General features: G+C 39.5%; 1 protein-coding gene and 1 long non-coding RNA gene across 2 annotated transcripts; both read right to left on the bottom strand.

Annotated features, from left to right (window-relative positions):
- Positions 1-230: 230 nt before the first annotated feature.
- On the bottom strand, positions 231-14,955 carry LOC103394400 (uncharacterized). Its single transcript, XR_003052782.1, has 6 exons — positions 14,532-14,955; positions 7,604-7,726; positions 6,380-6,475; positions 3,165-3,288; positions 1,684-1,811; positions 231-494 (listed from the first exon to the last, which is right to left on the bottom strand). It is a non-coding gene; the product is annotated as an uncharacterized LOC103394400 (long non-coding RNA).
- Positions 14,956-15,380: 425 nt separating this feature from the next.
- Positions 15,381-17,944, bottom strand: fam8a1a (family with sequence similarity 8 member A1a). The gene is made up of 5 exons (XM_008331693.3): positions 17,305-17,944; positions 16,869-16,989; positions 16,638-16,761; positions 15,947-16,086; positions 15,381-15,860 (listed from the first exon to the last, which is right to left on the bottom strand). Exons 1-5 carry the CDS (start codon positions 17,687-17,689, stop codon positions 15,716-15,718), a joined length of 915 nt encoding a protein of 304 aa, XP_008329915.1. The 5' UTR covers positions 17,690-17,944; the 3' UTR covers positions 15,381-15,715.
- Between the last annotated feature and the right edge of the window lie 399 nt (positions 17,945-18,343).

Here is an 18,343-nt window from a genome sequence, read left to right as displayed (position 1 = left end):
ATAAAATATGGTGAAGTCAGTTACCAAAATTAGTGAACCACATCATTAATCAAAGGAGATACAGTTAATGCACAAGACGAGGTCTTCGGTTTTTGAAACACTGGCTGTTATTGTCTCTATCATGACCTATATGATCACATGCTTAGCATACTACACTGTGTTTGCATTTATAAAAGTGCTGATGTCAGAGCTGCAGCTCCTGGCAGGCATTTGAGGTGGAGCGTTTGGGATGTTAGTTAAAAAAAAAAAGCTGAAGTTAACAACTGACAAATATATGTATACATATATTGCTATTACTAATACATAACTGAATTTAATTTAACATAAAGTGATGCAACACTTACCCAAAAACTGGGGACGGGAGTGGCCTAGTGGTTAAAGGATCAGCCAATAATCAGGTGGATTGTGGCTCCAATCCTGGCTCTAACATGGCTGTGTCGTGTTGAAAAAGCAACAAACCAATTGACATCTTTCAATGTCATTATATTTATTCCCTAAAAAAAGGAAGAAAAAAAATTAGACAAAGCTTTATTAGGAAGGTTAGACTTTTAAGACAATGACCTCTACCCTCTAAAATTCTTAAAATATTATTACAAATACTATGCAACATTTACCAGTTTACAAAAAAAGACTGCAGGCCTTTATGATTTTTTTACATAAGGATCTAGACCAGGGAGAGAGTTGTTAAGATTGGGTTTAAAGGTAGCATCCACTGACGGCCTTGAATTTACCAGCAAGTCTGTGTTTCTCCTACAATGAAAGTCAAGATATTAATTAACACCTATAGTTAATGGTATTCTGGAAAGATTAAGGAGTCAGAGAGAAAATAATTCTTCGTAAAAAAGCCAAGGTGGAAACCATTGCTTAATGTTGCATTCGGTGTAAATTTAATGCAGAAACCTCTGTTAACTTCTCTGGCCAAACATGGCAGTTCTGAAAGTAGTGATAGCAGTAGTAGTAGTTCCATTTAACATATTCAATCAGTTTTGAGTGCATCTTTTTATAACACTGACCTCTGCTACAGTACCTTCCCCAGATTTTCAACATGGCAGCGGGTGGTTTTGCCTCCCGTCACGGGAGAGTGCAACCTGACCCTGATAATGAGCCTGTGGGTGCACGAGGCTGTGGAGTGACAGACGATCAGGGATGTATCCTACTCCCTAGCAGTCACTCAATAAGTGGCCTATTGTCCAACACTCTATTGTGCCTCTGTCACATGTAAAACCATACAAAGAGACAGAGAGGTAGGCTGCACTGTGTGCCAAAAGGCTAGCATTACATTCGTGGCCTGGATGCATAGAAATGAACGAGCAGCATCTGGTGCTGAATGGACTTTGATATTTGACTGGAGACAAGGACGGAGACTTTTATTTCACATGCATGTATTATGGAGACTGTATAGATTCTGTGTGATATGCAAAAGTTCTCACAGAGTTTTGTGTAGCGTCACATTGTATTAGATTTATCGTAGTTTGTGTCAGGTCAGAACAAAAATGAGAAGTTGCCAACGTGCTTCTGAATGAAGTCATGCTGCGCTGCATCAGTGAACTCACAGGGTTTGCTCAGTGTCTTATGACCTCACGTAACTCGGGGCACATACAAGTTTGCATTCACACGAGTGTGTTCTAGCAGGACGCCGCACACCCTCTCTTGTTCCTCCCTGCTCTTAGTAAAGGTACACACCTTTACTGGTGATGAAAGGCTTCACATATAGGAATCTCCAGGACAGGCTTTTTTGCATCTGAACTCAGGAGCAGGAGCAGGAGCAGCAGCAGGAGCAGCCTCACTGTCTCTCACCGACTTTGCATTATCTGGAGCACAAAGGGAAAACATAATATGGCCGTAAATGTATGTGTATGTGTGTGCGTGTTTGCGTGTCTGTGTGTGCAGAACAAAGACATGCTGGAGGAATAATAAAGTGCTCCCGCAAGAGAAGCAGATTCTTCCAGTGTTGGGTTACTCCCCTGGAGATGTACCTGTGTTCTTTGTGGGAGGTGTGAATTCTACGCACAATGTCAGGGACATGTGAAGAGCACCAGGTGTGGCCTGTGCTGGGGCCAAGCCCTGAGTTACGGAGACTGTCAGGGAGTCTATTTTAGAGTGAATACCTCACTGAATATTTTGTGAGATCAAGTGATCCAGAAATTCTGCAAAGACACGCAAATCCCAATTAATTAAACACTGGCTGCAGGCAGGACTGAAAAAAAAAATGATGGAAATTTAGTAAATGTCCGCTGAACACAGCAACTGTTGCTCCTCAGTTTAATGAACGGTTAAGATCCAACACAGGGATTTGAAAACCTTTTTAGGATTCAATAAAGATTGAATGAAGAGAAATGCCTGAGGGCCAATGGTGGTTCTGTGATACCTACAGTAGGACTACAACTAAATGACATCATAATCTGACAATGGTGGCTAACATGAAAAAATGTAACTATAAATATAACTGAATATAACCTACCCAGGGTAGAGCACCTATATGTACAGATTTGGCCCACGGGCTGCCAGTTGATGATCACTTGATGGTTTTCAGAAAGTAGTTGTTGGCCACATATTCTGTCTTGGCTTTGACCACACCCACAACATGAATTGACCTATGTTAAAAAAAGTTTCTTTAATCTGTTTATACATTTTCAATTACTAAATTTAAGATGACATATTTAATATTTTAAATTATGCATAAAATTATTTTTTTCTGTCCTAGAAGTTTAAATATTTTATATGGAGGTTAAGAAACCCCACAACTGCACAAGTATTAGTAGCATTTAGGAAAAAAAAGTGTAAATGTGACCTTCCCACTTTACTGACCATCATACTGTACAAAAATTGGACAGTTCACCTGGAATATGAATCAAGAAAACAGTGATCTTAAAACACACACACTAAGGTGGATAAATTATTCACCATCCTTTGGAAGCAGCTCTTAGGGGATATTCTCATGTTTTTATTGGTCACGAGCAGCTGGTCTTTATTGGACGGTGCAGTAACATGGTGACTAAAGTGTATGCCACTGAACATAGTGCACTCAGCCTAACAGGAGTACCTCAGGGTCTCCAGTTGACTGCCTGTTCTTCATACATGTGTGGATGTTACTCTGTGGCAGGAGCAAAAGAACGGGTCAAACACACAGGACAGGTGTTTTTGCTGAAGGAAAAAATGCTCACCCTTCTGTAAGTCCTTCAGTGCAGATGTCAGGAGTTTACTGTCTGCTGACGTTCTCTCACTTCAACAGGCCGCCTATGGCCCACAGCGCTCACTGCGCCCCCCTTTGATCAAATAAGGAAGTGCCTACAGGAAGAACACCACACCATCAATCTGCATGTTTTTCTCAGCACATACAGAGTTGAACAGTATTTGTGCCAACACATAAGTCACTGCCAGATGTACAAACAAGGACATAATTATCAGTGTCATTTATTTCAGCACATCTTTTAATGTTATACTGCAGCACTTTTGAAAATATTTCATTTAAAATTGACAATGTAATAGATTTATTTAATGAGTTGAAGTGATTTCACTTACAGAAACGATTTCGTAAACTTAACAAGGTCAAAACAAGAAAGACTTGGGATTTTACTGAAAAGTGAGCAACGATGAATTTAACTTTTTAATTAAATTTAAAAAAATTTTTTTTTCTTCAGAAGGAAATAAATAGTTCACTTAGACAAACCAAAACTTCTTTTTTTGTCAGACATCACTTTTAGTTTATATGATTCTTTTCACACCGACTCCCAAACAAACAAAATAAATCAGGCTTAAAGTTGACCTTGCAGTTGTAATCCTACAGCAGCTGCCGGGCTATTTCCTCACCTGTTCTCACACACACTCTCTGTCTACTGCAGTGAGGCAGATCGAAGTGGGAAGGATTAGGATGCAAAGAGAGTCCCCCCTTAATCTGTGTAATAACTGCAGCCAATTAAATCAGTCTGTCCTGGGCAACCATATTTTAGGGAGCGGTCTGGGGAGCCTAAGAGCGGACTGTAGAAAAATAAAAAAAATCCCATGTCTGATTAGAAAAGACAAACACAGACCTAAATACGTCGCCCTTCTCGCAGTGTCTCACGCAATAGTTCTAACACACACAAAATAGGAATCTGTCTCTTTCACTTCTGGAACAAAAACATAATATGAAACTGTTGCCTGTGTAAATTGACCTGCATCATCACAGACACACACATAGTTTTTATACTTGTTAAACAGACTCTGGAGTGTTCTCTCTACTGGTTGGACCTGAATCCTGCTGCTGCTGCTGCTGCTGCTGGGCAAGCATTCATTCCATCTGTCTTTTTTTTTCTTTTTGATGAAGTTAATAGATTTATTTAACACTCCAACAACTCCAAATAATAAAAAGCAAATAAGAGCAAAAAAGAAAAAAAAGTCAGTCACGCCTGCAGACTTTTCTCCTCCTACTAAGCACTTTAATTATTGACCTGGTGAAGGCAGCTCCTGCCAACTACCAAAGTGCAAACAGTGATGTACTGTCCGAGGACAGGTCTGTCTGCAGGACACGGCCACCGACTCTCGGGGTGAGCAGGGAGTCAGGTGGATAAAGATGGCCACCTGTCAAACGTGGAGCGTACACATCACACCCTGCTCGTCTGACTGTGGTGTGTGTTTGTGAGTGAGTGTGACTGTGTTTGAACAGTGCGAGGACACAACATAAGCTACAGGGAGGGACAGGAGACGAGGGAGAGTGGGGGCAGAGTCTCGTCTGGATCATGTATTTACGAAACGTTGCAGTTTCACTCACTTTTCTTTTGGAGAACAAAATGAGATCAGAATCACCCGTTATCTCTGGTAAACATTAAAACTAGAGATCACATCTGCACTACTCTTTTTTCTATTTGACAGAACTCTCAATTTCTCAGAGACAAACACCGGAGTTCCTTTGTGTACCCACATCTCATCTCTCTGTGTAGAGAAAGCAAACATTACTACTGCTGCAGGGAGAAGTGGCGAGGCACGAGGAACTCCATCCATGTGCTACCAGCAGCTTGACATTACTGCACCCCAGATGCTGACTGACAACCTTGACCCTGATCATGAAGTTGTAAAGTACAGACACTGGTGACTTTTCTCATTTTTGTTTTTGAATTTATTGCCATGTTTGTCTATTGTGGAAAGGTTTGCAAGTTTATTTGCTCTTGTTTCTTTGCCATATTTGCTATCTATTTAGGCATCACAAGGCTCCCCTAAGGCTGTTTGGTTTGTATTCACACCTTTTGTAAGGTATTCAAGGTTTCTTTTCCTCGTGTGATCTGATGTAAATGGGAATTGCTATGTACTTACAGCAGACAGTTCTTTTCTAGTCCTGATGACAATTCAAAGGGCTTTTAACTAGAAGTCTGGTCATTTACATTCTGACAGCATGCAGAGTAGCAGGTCTGGAATTGGTCCCACAACCCTGTGGCTAAAAATCGACTGCACTGCATATCGATCCACAGTCACCTCACAGACTTAAAATGCACAGAAGAGGCTGAAACAGTTTGTAGAAAAATCTGACCAACTTATTGCAACAGTGCCTGAGCCTTTAAACAGCCTGCCGCTCCTTTTAATGGTTCTGACAATAATTTTATACATCTGTACAATAAACTGAGTTTGGACTTCTGGAGTTTTTTTCCTCCCTCTTAATCATAAATACCTTATTTTCACACTTTAACAGATATGTAGTGATAAATAAATGATTAGATGTTACCCAATAATTAGAACCACTGTTCACCCACTTACATGGCCCAGGGCTCTAACACTGTTAAAGTTGTTAGAGGACAGGTGAAGTGAGAAGACAGCGCCGCTGTAAATGCCCTGGCTCGCCACACACATTGATTACAATGCGTCATGGTCCAGGATCGATACTGCTTCTGTGGCTTCACCTCCTGACCGCCATCATTAGCACCTGCCATCTCCTCACACTTTCACTGTCCCTGATGCCATCAGCCACCTGCCTCTGCTGCCTGTACAGACAGGACACAGAGACAGGGGTTTCTGAATGTCCGACATAAGGCTATTGGAGTTAGACCGCTGCCAAAAGGGTTTATGTTAGGACAAGTTAATTTTAGCACGTCATCTGTTTCTTGTACATTTCCCTGTCCGTCGTCATGGTTTTGATTATTTTTGTGGTTAACTCTTAGATATTTTTTCCCCAGCAATGTCTTACCTTATGTAACTTGTAGCCTAACGTTGAGGGTTTTTTTGTTAAGTGGCATCTTACTTTTATGTTGTAAATGTATCATCAGATAATAACAGTACAGTGGAAAATATATAGAATTTATGCTTCAAGAAATGATATATCTTCTTGGTTTTGTGAGTTTGTTCTGTTCAATAATTTTCCTACCTTTATAGGAATTTGTATAGGAATGATAGAGAAAGGCAGAGTCTTTACCAATCATCAAACTTGTCTTTTGATTGTGCCGCTGAAATCATTTGATTGCTGCCTTGCTCAAGTGTCTCCAGGGATTCTGGATGCTCAGTTGAAAGGCTTTAACAAAAAGAAGAGAAAAAATGAAATCAATAAAGTAGTTATCAACAGACGGCCTCCCCAGACACTGGGCCGCAGGAGGCCTGAAAACATTGCGCTCGTACAGAGGCTGCAACACCATTGATTAATCTTTATCACTATGTTACTCAGTGCATGTCCAGGCATAATTGTAACCAGAGAAAAACTCTCTCTAATTGAGAGAGTCCCAGTGTGAAGCTGATAAGTGTGTTCTGACTGTTTGTTGGTGCAGGACCATGCTTCATGTTTGCATGTCATTATCTGCACTTATGTGCTTTCTCAGCATGGGAGGGCGTGGATTTTTTTTTAACTGCAAATGAGGTAGAACATTCCCACTGACTTTTTTTGCAGTCATTTCTTCCCTGGGTTGTAAATGTGCCTGTCTGCTGACTAAGAAATATGACACACAGTCTGTAGGTGATCACTTCCATGCCTATGCTGTATGTATTTGACTTTGTCTGGACTCCTTCCTGTAAACTGAGATCTTTAGGGTTTGGGAAATTTTGACACCGTAATGTTAGATCTACAGGCATCGGAATAAATAGAATGTGATTGGAAGTGGTAATGTTATATACATTAAAGTAAGAATGTGAACAGTACAGGCGTGTACTGCACAAAAACACAATAAATTTATACTGCTTAATAGTCTTGGATTCACTGGAGATAAAATGACATAATGACTGTGTTACTGCTGTCGTTGAGGCGTTGTTTGTGACAGTTTAGTATGTTATGTCTTTGTTCTGATAGTTACAGTATTTGGCACCATCACCACTACCTTTAACACAATGAACATTTTCAACAAATAAAAATAACGTCCGATCTGGGCATAAAAGACATTTTCTCCTGGGTATTCTAGGGCGTGATTGTGATACCTTTGTGTTATTCTTCTTTCTTCTGTACTATTGTAATTTATTGTTTTATTGTATGTTTTACAGCTATTTTGTCTCTGATTTATCGATGTTGTTATACTGGCCTGTGTATTGCTTGAACAGCACTTTGGTCAAATACAGTTGTTTCCCAACGTGGAATAAAAGACTCAACTTTTGGAATCTTTGTTTCTGCTCCTCACACCCTACAGTCGTTTGTTTTAACATAAGACTTGTAACGCACCCTTGTTCTGTGTGATCATCAAACTGCTGATCAGTCTCAGACAATCCAGTCAGACAAGCCTGGCGTATAATTGGCAACTGACAACTCCGCTCAAATCTGTCTTGTCAAGAGTGGGAGTCACTGCTGAAATGAAAAACATATGGAATAACATAATTAAAAAATAAGATTTAATCTTTATGAAACAAGACAGCAGTGATTAATGTGCATTTTTCACATCACTTCATTTGAACGCCTGATGTGTTTTATTTGCAGTGTTTCTCCAGTGTGTTTCATTCATTTCCGTAGAAGCCCTGCTCACTATTTATACTTCACTTCCTCTTTATGTCATCACTTCTGTGGAGTTTTAATCATGCACATTCTTTTAAGTGTATAAGCTGGAAAAGCAAAACATAACTCAGAACTGAGCACGGATCATTAACTGGCTTCAGTAGCTGCAGCAGGCTTTATGTAACACAACAGTCAAAAACACAGCACGCCGCTTTGTCCCACAAATGCTCCACGACCACTTGACACAACATGAAAGCATGTGGATTTAAGTCATAAACTTCAGCTGATCTGTTTCCCGTAGGTGTGTGTGTGTGTGTGTGTCGGTGGTTGTGTGTTTTCAAAAAAGCAGATCTGGGAGTTTCCCATTTCCCAGAAATATCACTGCCAGCTTAGATATTTCATCACATTTCATAACATATTAAAACATGACCAATTGTAAAAGATTTGCTGACTTCTTTTGTAATCTGACGACTGATAGCAGAACATAGACTTACAACACGTCTTTGGCCTAGTTGAGCATGAAAGGGATGTTTTATACAGGAAAAAAGGTTCAAACTTAAATTTAGAAAAAGTTTCCCTGAAGTAAGGGCAGTCATAACTCACCCCAACAAATATACACAACCAATATTGTAGCTAGAAGTACCTTAACCTTAGTCATAATAAATCACAGTTGCCCTTAAAAACTAGCAATAAAATGAGCAAAAGATATATACCAGGAGTTAGCTATTTATGCTACAAATAAGATAAAAGATAAGTAAACAATGATTAAAAAATATATACAGTAATAATTCATAGAAGCAGTTACTACAGGAATGTGTCTGGTGTTGTGCTGTTTGTGTTAGTTTTCTGTCATACTCTTTCTGTGCGTATGCATGTGTGTGTATGTGTGAGTGACTCTGTTTTCTTGTCACTCTATTTATAGCAGACCTCCTGCCGCTGAGCCAGGCACTGGCACATGTTGTCAGTCAGCAGGCCAGATTATGACCCATCAGATTCTTACTGACTCTGCCATCTGGTCAGAAAGGATTTCTTTGATTCCCTGTCCATCCATAGTACACACACACACACACACACAAACCCACTAAAACACTATGCGGAGATTATCGTGTTATCTGTGCATTAAATATCTGAGGAGAAACTTCAATTAAAACCCTGAACTCTCTAGTCAGCTACTTTGTTTTCTGCAGCTCCTGCTTACACGGCAAAATACTGCATGGTAATGTAGCTGTTAAATATGAGAGTTGATGCTAATGAAATGCAGATTGTCTGAAGGACAAGCGGCGGCTTTGTTGGCCTCATCAGTGACACTAATCAACTGCAGCAGGAAGCTGCTGTGTGTATATTAACACAGGTATTTACAGTATGTTCATGATTTCAACAAGTCAAGAATTATTTTCATGACTTACTAAAAACCCCTGACAGTGAATTAGTGCCAGGTGGTGAGGCTGTAATTCGACTGTGAACTGCCACTAAGTTAAATCTTCTTTCACAAACCATAGCAGATGCAGCCTACTCTCTTTTTACTTTTAGCACAAAACTTTCCCATTTATCCTGTTAGATGAGCCACCAGAAGTGTATGCTGGTGTGTTTACTGTATATTCACTGACACTGCAAAACTGCTGCTAAAATCCCAAAAACTAAATAGATATCAGACAGACTATTGATGGTTATATGAGGTTTGTACCTGCTACTGAAGTTACATGTTTTACAAAAGTAAAATTTTTTAAATTGTAGTGGTTATCACATTTATCTCACTCAGAAAAGATCCAAAGTTAAAACTGGACAAGGTCTATTTAAGTATGTCAGTCTGGCCCAATTGAGGGTTAACAAAAGGTTGCGGGTTTAGGTCCCCATCTTAGGACTGATTACGACTCTAATCATCTTGTTGACCAACTTTTGGTTAATTACCTTTTAGCTAACCTGTGAAATGTTTTGACTTCAACTCACCTAATCTCTAATCCTATTATAATGCAATTGACCAGCATGTAATGCCTTTCACTTGAAGTAACGTGCACGACATGATGTAAGTCATGAGACCCATATATATTACAGAAGGCGAGCAGCACAATTTCTCACTCACAATAAAGTCATGAAGCTAATTACTTACAACAGATTTAAAGGCAAATTCAACATTTTAAAAACAAAAAAAAATTATTTTTTTTGCTCTAGCTACAAAATCATGACTAAATTGCTCTGAAGGGAAAAAAAACTATAAATAAGATGTACATCTCAGCCTATGCAATTCCATACAGTGTACACTGTATATGGGCATACAGCAGCCTTACACAAACTCTCCATTAAATAATCCTTTTTTGGGTATGTGGGTCTGCAGACATACAATACAGAACGTACCCTAGATTAGGTGGGACCAGGTGGTCGTTCAGCTGGGGCCCCAGTGAGGGATCAGTTGTGGACCTGGAACATGAAACTTGTGTGTCACACACACATATAACCTGCTGCTGCAGTTCACACAGGATGTCACGGAGGAGGCACAGACACAGTCAGAGGAGGGATTACATTTACAGCACAGGACTCTATGTTCAGTATGCTGACACACACACACACACACACACACACAATGTGTCAACTTAGGAAAAATTTGACGCTTTATTAATATAATATTATGTATTTCATGGAGTTAAGAATAGGAATGGTAGTTTGTGCCAATAACATTGTAAGGATTAGTGTGTTAGCCTGTGTGTGTGTGTGTGTGTGTATGAACTCCCCAGAGGGTTAGACAGAGGGTGGGGCCCATTTGAGGATGTTAAGGAACATAAAACAGCTGACAGTTCTGTAATATGCACACACACACGTACACAAGCAAGCACACAGGCCGATACACACACGCTAACACACAGTGCTCAATAATAAGTCTGCTGCTCTGTCATCAGGTGCTTATCCCTTCCTTCTTTTCCTCCTCCTCCTTCTTGTCCTCCTCCTCCTCTCGTCTCCTCCCTCCATCCGTATATAGTGTAGTACTACATGCCGTGGCTGACAGCTCATGCCGAGCCAGCACATTCCACATTATTACTACTTCAGATGTTTGTGGCCCAGAAGCTCCCCGATTGGCTCAGCCCACAAAGGCTTGGAGGCGACTAACAACCAATGAGAAGTCAGCTCTGGAGAGAGACAGTAAATATATAGGGAACTCCCTCTACTGGGTGACACAGAGATTGTCTGTGTTTGTTAGAACAGAAAATAGTATTTTAAAGGACTGTAATTGAATATTCACTTCAATTTAATTTTTAATATTTTGTATGAATAGTACAAAGTTTATATTATTTAAGTTGATCCAAAGAAGTTCAGAAACAGGAACCTAGATTGACTTCTAAACAAAGTGTAAGATGTGTCACCTCTGGGGGGCACCAAAGCTGAGTTACCTCCAGAAAAAGATAGAAACCTTGCAGCAGACAAAGACAGGAAAGTAATGACTTCCAAACTTAAAGTCCTTCATCTGGCATTAAAAAGCGACTAAAGACGAGGTTCAGTTTCAAAAGTTTGTATAACTCCATTATTCTGTAAGATCGATTCAGATGGAGCTACTACTGCTGATGGAAACAGAGTCAGTTAGGAGACACTAAAGGTCCTACACCTGCTATCATACAGAACACCGACTGAACAATATACTGTATACTTTACTGTACAGACTGTATTGCGTAGAGTCAACGCCCGGCCTGTGTTGAAATTGTTGCCAAAGGTAAGTACTGAGCAAAGATCACAAACATCGGCTGTTGTCCTCAAGCGACTTTCTTTATCTTTCAGTTACGTGTGTGTGTGTGTGCTTGTTTTGAGGCACACATGCGTCTGTTTGCCTTTTGTTTGTATGTACTGTACACGTACATACAGTGAGTATGCGACAGAGCAAACAGAATGCTGAGCTGTGCAGGGCAGCTCTTGTATAATAAGTGCTTGCTTTAGTGCGGCTGGTTGAATTTTAATAGAGTTCTGCAGGGTATTCCATCGCCTCTGGTCCCACGGCTCAGAGATCAGAGAGAATTTTGGAGTACAGTGTCCCTCAGCCTTTCACTCTCACTGCATACGTTCCTTCTTTTCTTTTCTTTTCTTTTCTTATTTCTGCTCTCTTCAAACATTTTTAACTCCATTTTTTTCCAATACGTTGCTTTCCTTCCAGCTTGTGTCTCTCTCCTTTAATCCCTCTCTGTGTCTCGCACTTTCTGACGTTTTTCTCCCATTGAAATTCCTAATAGATCCACTACAGGCCTTAGTGTTACTAAGCCTCTCTCTCAGCTCTCTGGCACCGAGAACAACTCGTGGCTCTAAGCATAAGAATTGAAGGACAAAATGCAGTGGAGAACTTTTAAAAATCCAGAACAAAGGCTGAAAACAATGTTTGGTTTAAGATTTTAAAACACAGTGTTTTTTTCTCACTGCCCCACAGCCATTTAAGGAGTTTAATGCTTTTGCTTACATTTATGTTAGCGTATTAAAAAAATTGGCAAAATGTATCACATTTACAAATCAGACTCTGAATTAATTAAAACGTATTATATAAATAAAATGACGTAACAAATGCTAACATTCTTGACAAATCTGTAGCCCATGTCGCTGAAAAGTGTTTAAAAATAATTTATATCAAAACTCAAATAGTGAAAAATACTGCCAGATGTAGCTTATTAAGCACTAGCCCAAAATTAGCTTAACGTTGGCCAAAAACATCACAGGAAATAAAAGGGTTAAAAAACATATATATAGTCATCTGTGGATCAAAACGTAAACATTTTTTAAATTTTAAGCAGGTGATAAAATGTAGGAAGATGAAAATCACTGTAACATATTTTTAATTTGTCACAAAAAATATATTCCAGTTTAAAAATCCTAATTGAATAATTTCCAAAAGATATATGACCTAACGATTGAAAACTATTTGTCTGGGTGTTTGGTTGTATACAGCAGTAAAATCGAGAGAAAATTAAGTGATGAAGAGAACGAGTCAAAACGCTTAACAGGATAATTTTCCATCTGTGTAAAAATCAATGAGAGAAAATAGATGTGAAAAGAATTGAAAAGAGCTAAACGCTGGCTGTGATGTTTTATTTTTAATGTGTGTGTGTGTGTGTGTGTGCATGGAGTGAGAAAGCTGGCATGAAACTAGTTAATGATTATTAATTCATAAGGATTAATGCCTGCTCTTTAAAACCTCAACGCTCTGACTAGAGCAAAAACCAAGGCTCTTCCTACTGGGACCTAAGACAAAATCTGCCTCTGGCTAAACCCACAACAACGCGGCTCATGATGGCTCAGATCTGGCACCGAAAATCCTTCAGTGGGTGTAACAGTGTAATCTGCAAGCTGTTTGTCTCGCCCTGACACAGCGCGACTGTATTAATGATTTGCGACCTTTATTCAAACACGATGGGGATTTGTTTGTGTAGTGTCTATAAAGAAATATAACTATATCAACACTGTTCTGCCAAATAATACACCTCCCACCACCATTTGCCTAAACAAATAGTTGGGGGCTTCCTAGTGAATAATCACTGCAGTGACAATGTGTTCCAGCTCACTACATGTTATTTAACCTGCAGTGAAGCAGTGAGTGGCAACACCAATGTGTAATTTTGTTTTTTATCTCAGAAAGGCCAAGTCACTGACATTTGTCAAGATTTGAAAAAATTAATAGGAAAAATTAATTATTCAAATGAACCCCCCTCAACAAAAAAATCTTAAGTGATTACAAATAAACAGCTTCGAATTCATGAAAATGAACAACTACTGCGGCTAATCTCAAAAAGAGCCTACAATTTGCTATAAAGCATGAAGAATGGAGCCTGAAGCAATGAAAAAAGCTCATATGGAGTGCAATTTTCACTTGTTTCATAAGGATAATAGGTAACAAAGGCTGAGTGGACGCTATTTGAAATGATTACCCATTCTTTTGTGCCTCCGTATAAGCCTGTAGGAGGCAGCGTTTTGATTTTTCCACTCTGGTTTCACTGGTATATTTCATGTTGATCCCAGTAAATAGCTCTTAAAGCCAACGTTGGTTTCACTCCGAATTACGCCAGTATTACCAACATTAAAATACAGCTGCAAAGACCTGAAGTAGTACAACAACTGTTTCAAAGCGAGACTTTGACTGTTGTATTCAACATTTTCTCCCATAGAAAATCCTAATTCCAATGTGTACCACAAGAGGGAGTCCAAGTACTACCAGCGGTATGTCTACCTTAGATTCGACATTCTACTTTTTTTTTAATAAAAAATAAATTAAATACTTTTTGGTCCTAAGATGAAGCATAAATTTTGGACCACAAAAAAAAACCAAGAATAATTATATCTTTGCCAGCGCTAATGAAGCTAATAAAGTTAGCAAATATGCTAACTTGATATCTTTACCTGGTGAATTTGTACAATAAGTTTTCCGGAAACATACAGTAGAGTATTATCATGAAGTGGTACTTCGTTGCACCCGACAACTTCATTATGTCTAAAGAAACCATCAATACCATACAGATATGTAGCTGTAGTGAGTCGTTCTATCGTAGATAACTAATGTAAAAATAATAACGTCATAACTAAAGCAACAAACCCACGAAGCACAAATCAATCATAGCTAGAACATACTGCAAATCAAAATGTATCAATTATATCATACTACAATTAGAATATTATTAAAAAGAAAAAACATATTTTGACTCACCAAAATTCGACAGAAGCAGCGGACGTAGAGACAAATTATTTTTTTAGCGGGCAAGTCGAAATTAGCTGTTGTTTGGTAGATTAGAGACGTGGGTTCTTTGACCAACCAATCAAATCACTCCAATCGCCAACGTAACTGCGGCCCATCCTAAAAGGCCTAGATATGAGAATTTGATGTGAACTCAAAATCTGATTGGTTAAAGAAACAACGCCGCAGCCATTTACTTTAGACTGAAGGTCTTTAGGCCTAATTTTTCATCCTGGCAACACATGAGGCCGAAATATATTTGGATAAATTCCATAGAACAGAATACTCTGTATTATTGTATAAATATTAACAATAATATATATTGAAAAATAAGTCACTGATTCTGGTACTGTTAAAGCCAAGAGAGCCTTTACTTCACTGCCAGCGCTGCCACCACAACTGTATGTTCTTTCACCCAAACGTGTGGCTTAATGGTTTACTCAAAATGGCGGACACCGTTTATTAATATGTATTTTTGCTTCACCTAACGTATATGCTTGATCAGCTCATCCGGGTTCAGGCTCTTACCTGCAGTTGTGTTGTTCTCACATACACTTCAATTCCTGCTTTACGTCAGGAATTACGTGATTTTGTCGATTGCCATTGTACTTATTATATAAATAAAACAACAACATGTGTAGAAGTAAAAGTTTCCAAAAATAAAAGCCTAGGTGTGGTGTACTATAACAATGATTTACAGTATTGGTCCCGTTAGACCACATGGGCTAAATGCCGCCCTCTTGTGACAACATGTACATAAAACTGCTTTAGCTCCCAACAATTTTTATCTTGAGTGCAAAAAAGCACAAGTCAAGTGGAGAGTCAAGTTCAACTTTTCAAGTTTTATTTGTCAAGACAACTGAGATATTTATTTGTCGTTGTACATTGAACATATAGCCCAGGAATTTATTTCAGACATTAAAAAACTAGAAGAGCATTATTAATTTTTTTTACTTTTTTTCTAGAAATGATGTATAAAAATATATGTAATCATAACAACAAATAAATAATTGTGGCGTTTAAGGTTCATAACAAAAAACTTCCACTTCTACATTCTACATCAATAATGCTCAACAGTTTAGTTAAAGTTTATTCTGGTTAAAATGTTCTGGTTCTGGTAATTTGCTCTATTATGGGACCACCTGATGGACGACAGGCTATCTGTCATCACTTCTCTGGACCACAATAGTCCCTGCCACAACGTCATACACTGTCCTGTTGTGCTGGAAGAAGAGAAGCGTGATGAAGACAGGAAAGAGGAAGGCGATGGAGAAGTTCTTGTTCAGCGCTCGCACCATGGATCTGTGAAGGTCAAGGCAGAGGACAACACAGGTGACAAGTGGAACTCTCAAAGGTGGGAAAAGAGGGGATTGGGTTGGATTACTCACGCAGAGAAGGAAACGTTAGATGCTGGTGCCACAAGCACTCGATTAGGTTGGACCACAGCGGACGTGTTACATGTCACCACCCGTAAACCCAGCAGAAACTTCCCTGGAGTGGCCCCACCAGCCCCCCAGATACAGATGGTCTGATGGACAAGGATGAAGAGGAGTGAATTAGACAATATAGGAGAAAATATGTGAGAAGATAATATTAATGTTTCTCGCCATTAAGGAAAAAAAAAGTCAGAGAATGAAGTCTACAGTGAGTCGTGTGAATCATTCTGCACAGATGTGCTTAAATGTCCCAGAGCTGCGTCTCTCCTGAGGGGAGAGAGCCACTGGTGCAGAACCTGCAGCATGATTTCACCTCAGGCAACTCTGAATGCCACGTTGCATCACTGCCCTGGTAAACAACGGTGTTGTGGTGTACAAGAGTGCAGCCTTATAATAAACAGGCTTTGATTTGATTGAAATCAAAGGTAACTATTGCTAAATATGTCATTCTGTGGATAATCTTTTTTAATCCTTTTACTACTTCATGGAAAACTTTTAGAACCTTTGAACAAGGCTACATTCTGTGCTCACATCAAACCTGATTTGAGTAGATAGAGCCAAAAGGGATATTTCTTCTAATACTACATACAGTTATTATGGCAGTACTTTAAAAAGAAATGTATGTATGTAAAAAACAATGTACCTCGTAGACGCACACCAGCAACCTGTAGACCAGAGCCATGACCATCATTTTCTGAAGGTCCTCCAGGGATGTGGTCTCATCAATCTCCTCCACGATGAAGTGGCTGATTAACTTGGCAATGTCCCTTCAGAGATCAGAGTCAGCGTTAAGACTCACAACATTAAAACCTGTGATAATTATTAATGGTTTAATTCAGACACTCATGTTTCCATTAAGCCTGGATTCACTCACTTCATCCCACTCAGATGCACGACCCACAGAACGATGGTGGCCTTCACACAGAACAAAATCATGAAATCCACTGTTTCTGCAAGGAACCTTTGCAGAGGAGAGGGCACGGTGTATTCACGCCCTGTGGAAAAAGTCAGATCCTCTGTGATTTCACATTAATAACATTGAGTAACTTCACTGTCCAGTTAAGGCTGGTTTTTATAAAAGTGAAACTGATGAGCATTAAGTGGAAACAACCCATCCTTGAGCAGATTAGACATTTAATACTAACAGTAAGATGTTTGGTGTAACTGTACTGTAAGGTTTGAACATATTAACACTATGTTTTGGTACAGTGTTATTGGTTGATTTAAACAAAAACATGTTTTCAAAACACACATAATTAAGGTAGCTGAATCTAAATGTTGTTTATGCTGTAGTTCTATGAAATACGTACCAGTCTGAGGTGCATTGTTTCCGTTCTGCTGTGGTTGTTGTTGTTGTTGTTGTTGCTGTTGCTGTTGTTGTTGTTGATGTTGGACGACAGTCTGAACTGACCTCCAATCGGTTGGAACACCACCTCCTACAGGATGAGTGGAGTTAGCAGCCAAGCCTGGAGGATAGTAGGGATAAATGCTCCGTGCGTACACCGCCTGCTTCTCTGCGACACCGGGAGGAGTGAGCGTGTGGAGCGGAGGGAAGGAGCTGGCGGACAGGCAGAGCCAGCTCTGCCAGCCGCTGTAGCCCCAGTAATACTGCCACATCCACCGCTGCAGCTCGGAGCAGTAGTCCGCCGTCACGGTGCTCTGAGGCGGCTCAGGGCTGCTCTCAGTCCCGGACATGTCTGGATCACATGAACGTCGACAGACACACAGATAATCCTCTCCTCCTCTGAGCTCCTCAGCTCCTGCTGGTTATATACAGCGATGCACTGGTTCTGTGTGATTACATTAACACACAGTTATTCATCATCGTAACATGCACAAAAAAATAAATGCAAACGCAACATCGTTGCATGTCGTTGACAAACTATCATGTCAACTTTCTTCCATCTTCAAGATTTGAGAATAAAGTTGTTTCCAACACCCCTCACATCACTGATGGTACAATCCGAGTCAAAGGAGACACTAAAAAGCACTCTTCTAAAAACACCACGAGAGGGCAGCAAAGACTCACACAAGTTTGACACCAACCTCTTAAATCATTTGAGAAGTGTTTTATCATTATTTGTATTTATTTTGTTAAATAAATAAATGTTTATTTTATTGTTTATTTGATCTTTTTCTGGTTTCGAGAATATTCTGCTTAGATTCTGATGATTTGAACACACACAGACACACACGCCCAAACAAAGAGCAGAGACAGACAGAATTTCGACACACATTGACCTCTATATATGGAGTCACCCATGTCTCCCTCTGTCTCTCTGTTTGCTCTACCCCCTGTTCACATTGAAAGCTTGATGCAGGTCATATTTGCTGACTCTGTTGGTCCAA

Source organism: Cynoglossus semilaevis, chromosome 18, assembly GCF_000523025.1.
Source record: "Cynoglossus semilaevis isolate Cse_v1.0 chromosome 18, Cse_v1.0, whole genome shotgun sequence".
Lineage (NCBI taxonomy): Eukaryota > Metazoa > Chordata > Actinopteri > Pleuronectiformes > Cynoglossidae > Cynoglossus > Cynoglossus semilaevis.
Note: the sequence above shows the minus strand (reverse complement) of the source record. Positions and strands in the feature narration are given on the sequence as shown.

Bases quoted from the DNA above. Each gene is read 5' to 3' on its own strand.
- fam8a1a (XM_008331693.3), bottom strand. From the start codon at position 17,689: ATGTCCGGGACTGAGAGCAGCCCTGAGCCGCCTCAGAGCACCGTGACG. The intron at 16,990-17,304 runs GTACGTATTTCA...CTTTTTCCACAG, and splicing joins AAACAATGCACCTCAGACTG to GGCGTGAATACACCGTGCCC. The intron at 16,762-16,868 runs GTGAGTGAATCC...TGATCTCTGAAG, and splicing joins GTGCATCTGAGTGGGATGAA to GGACATTGCCAAGTTAATCA.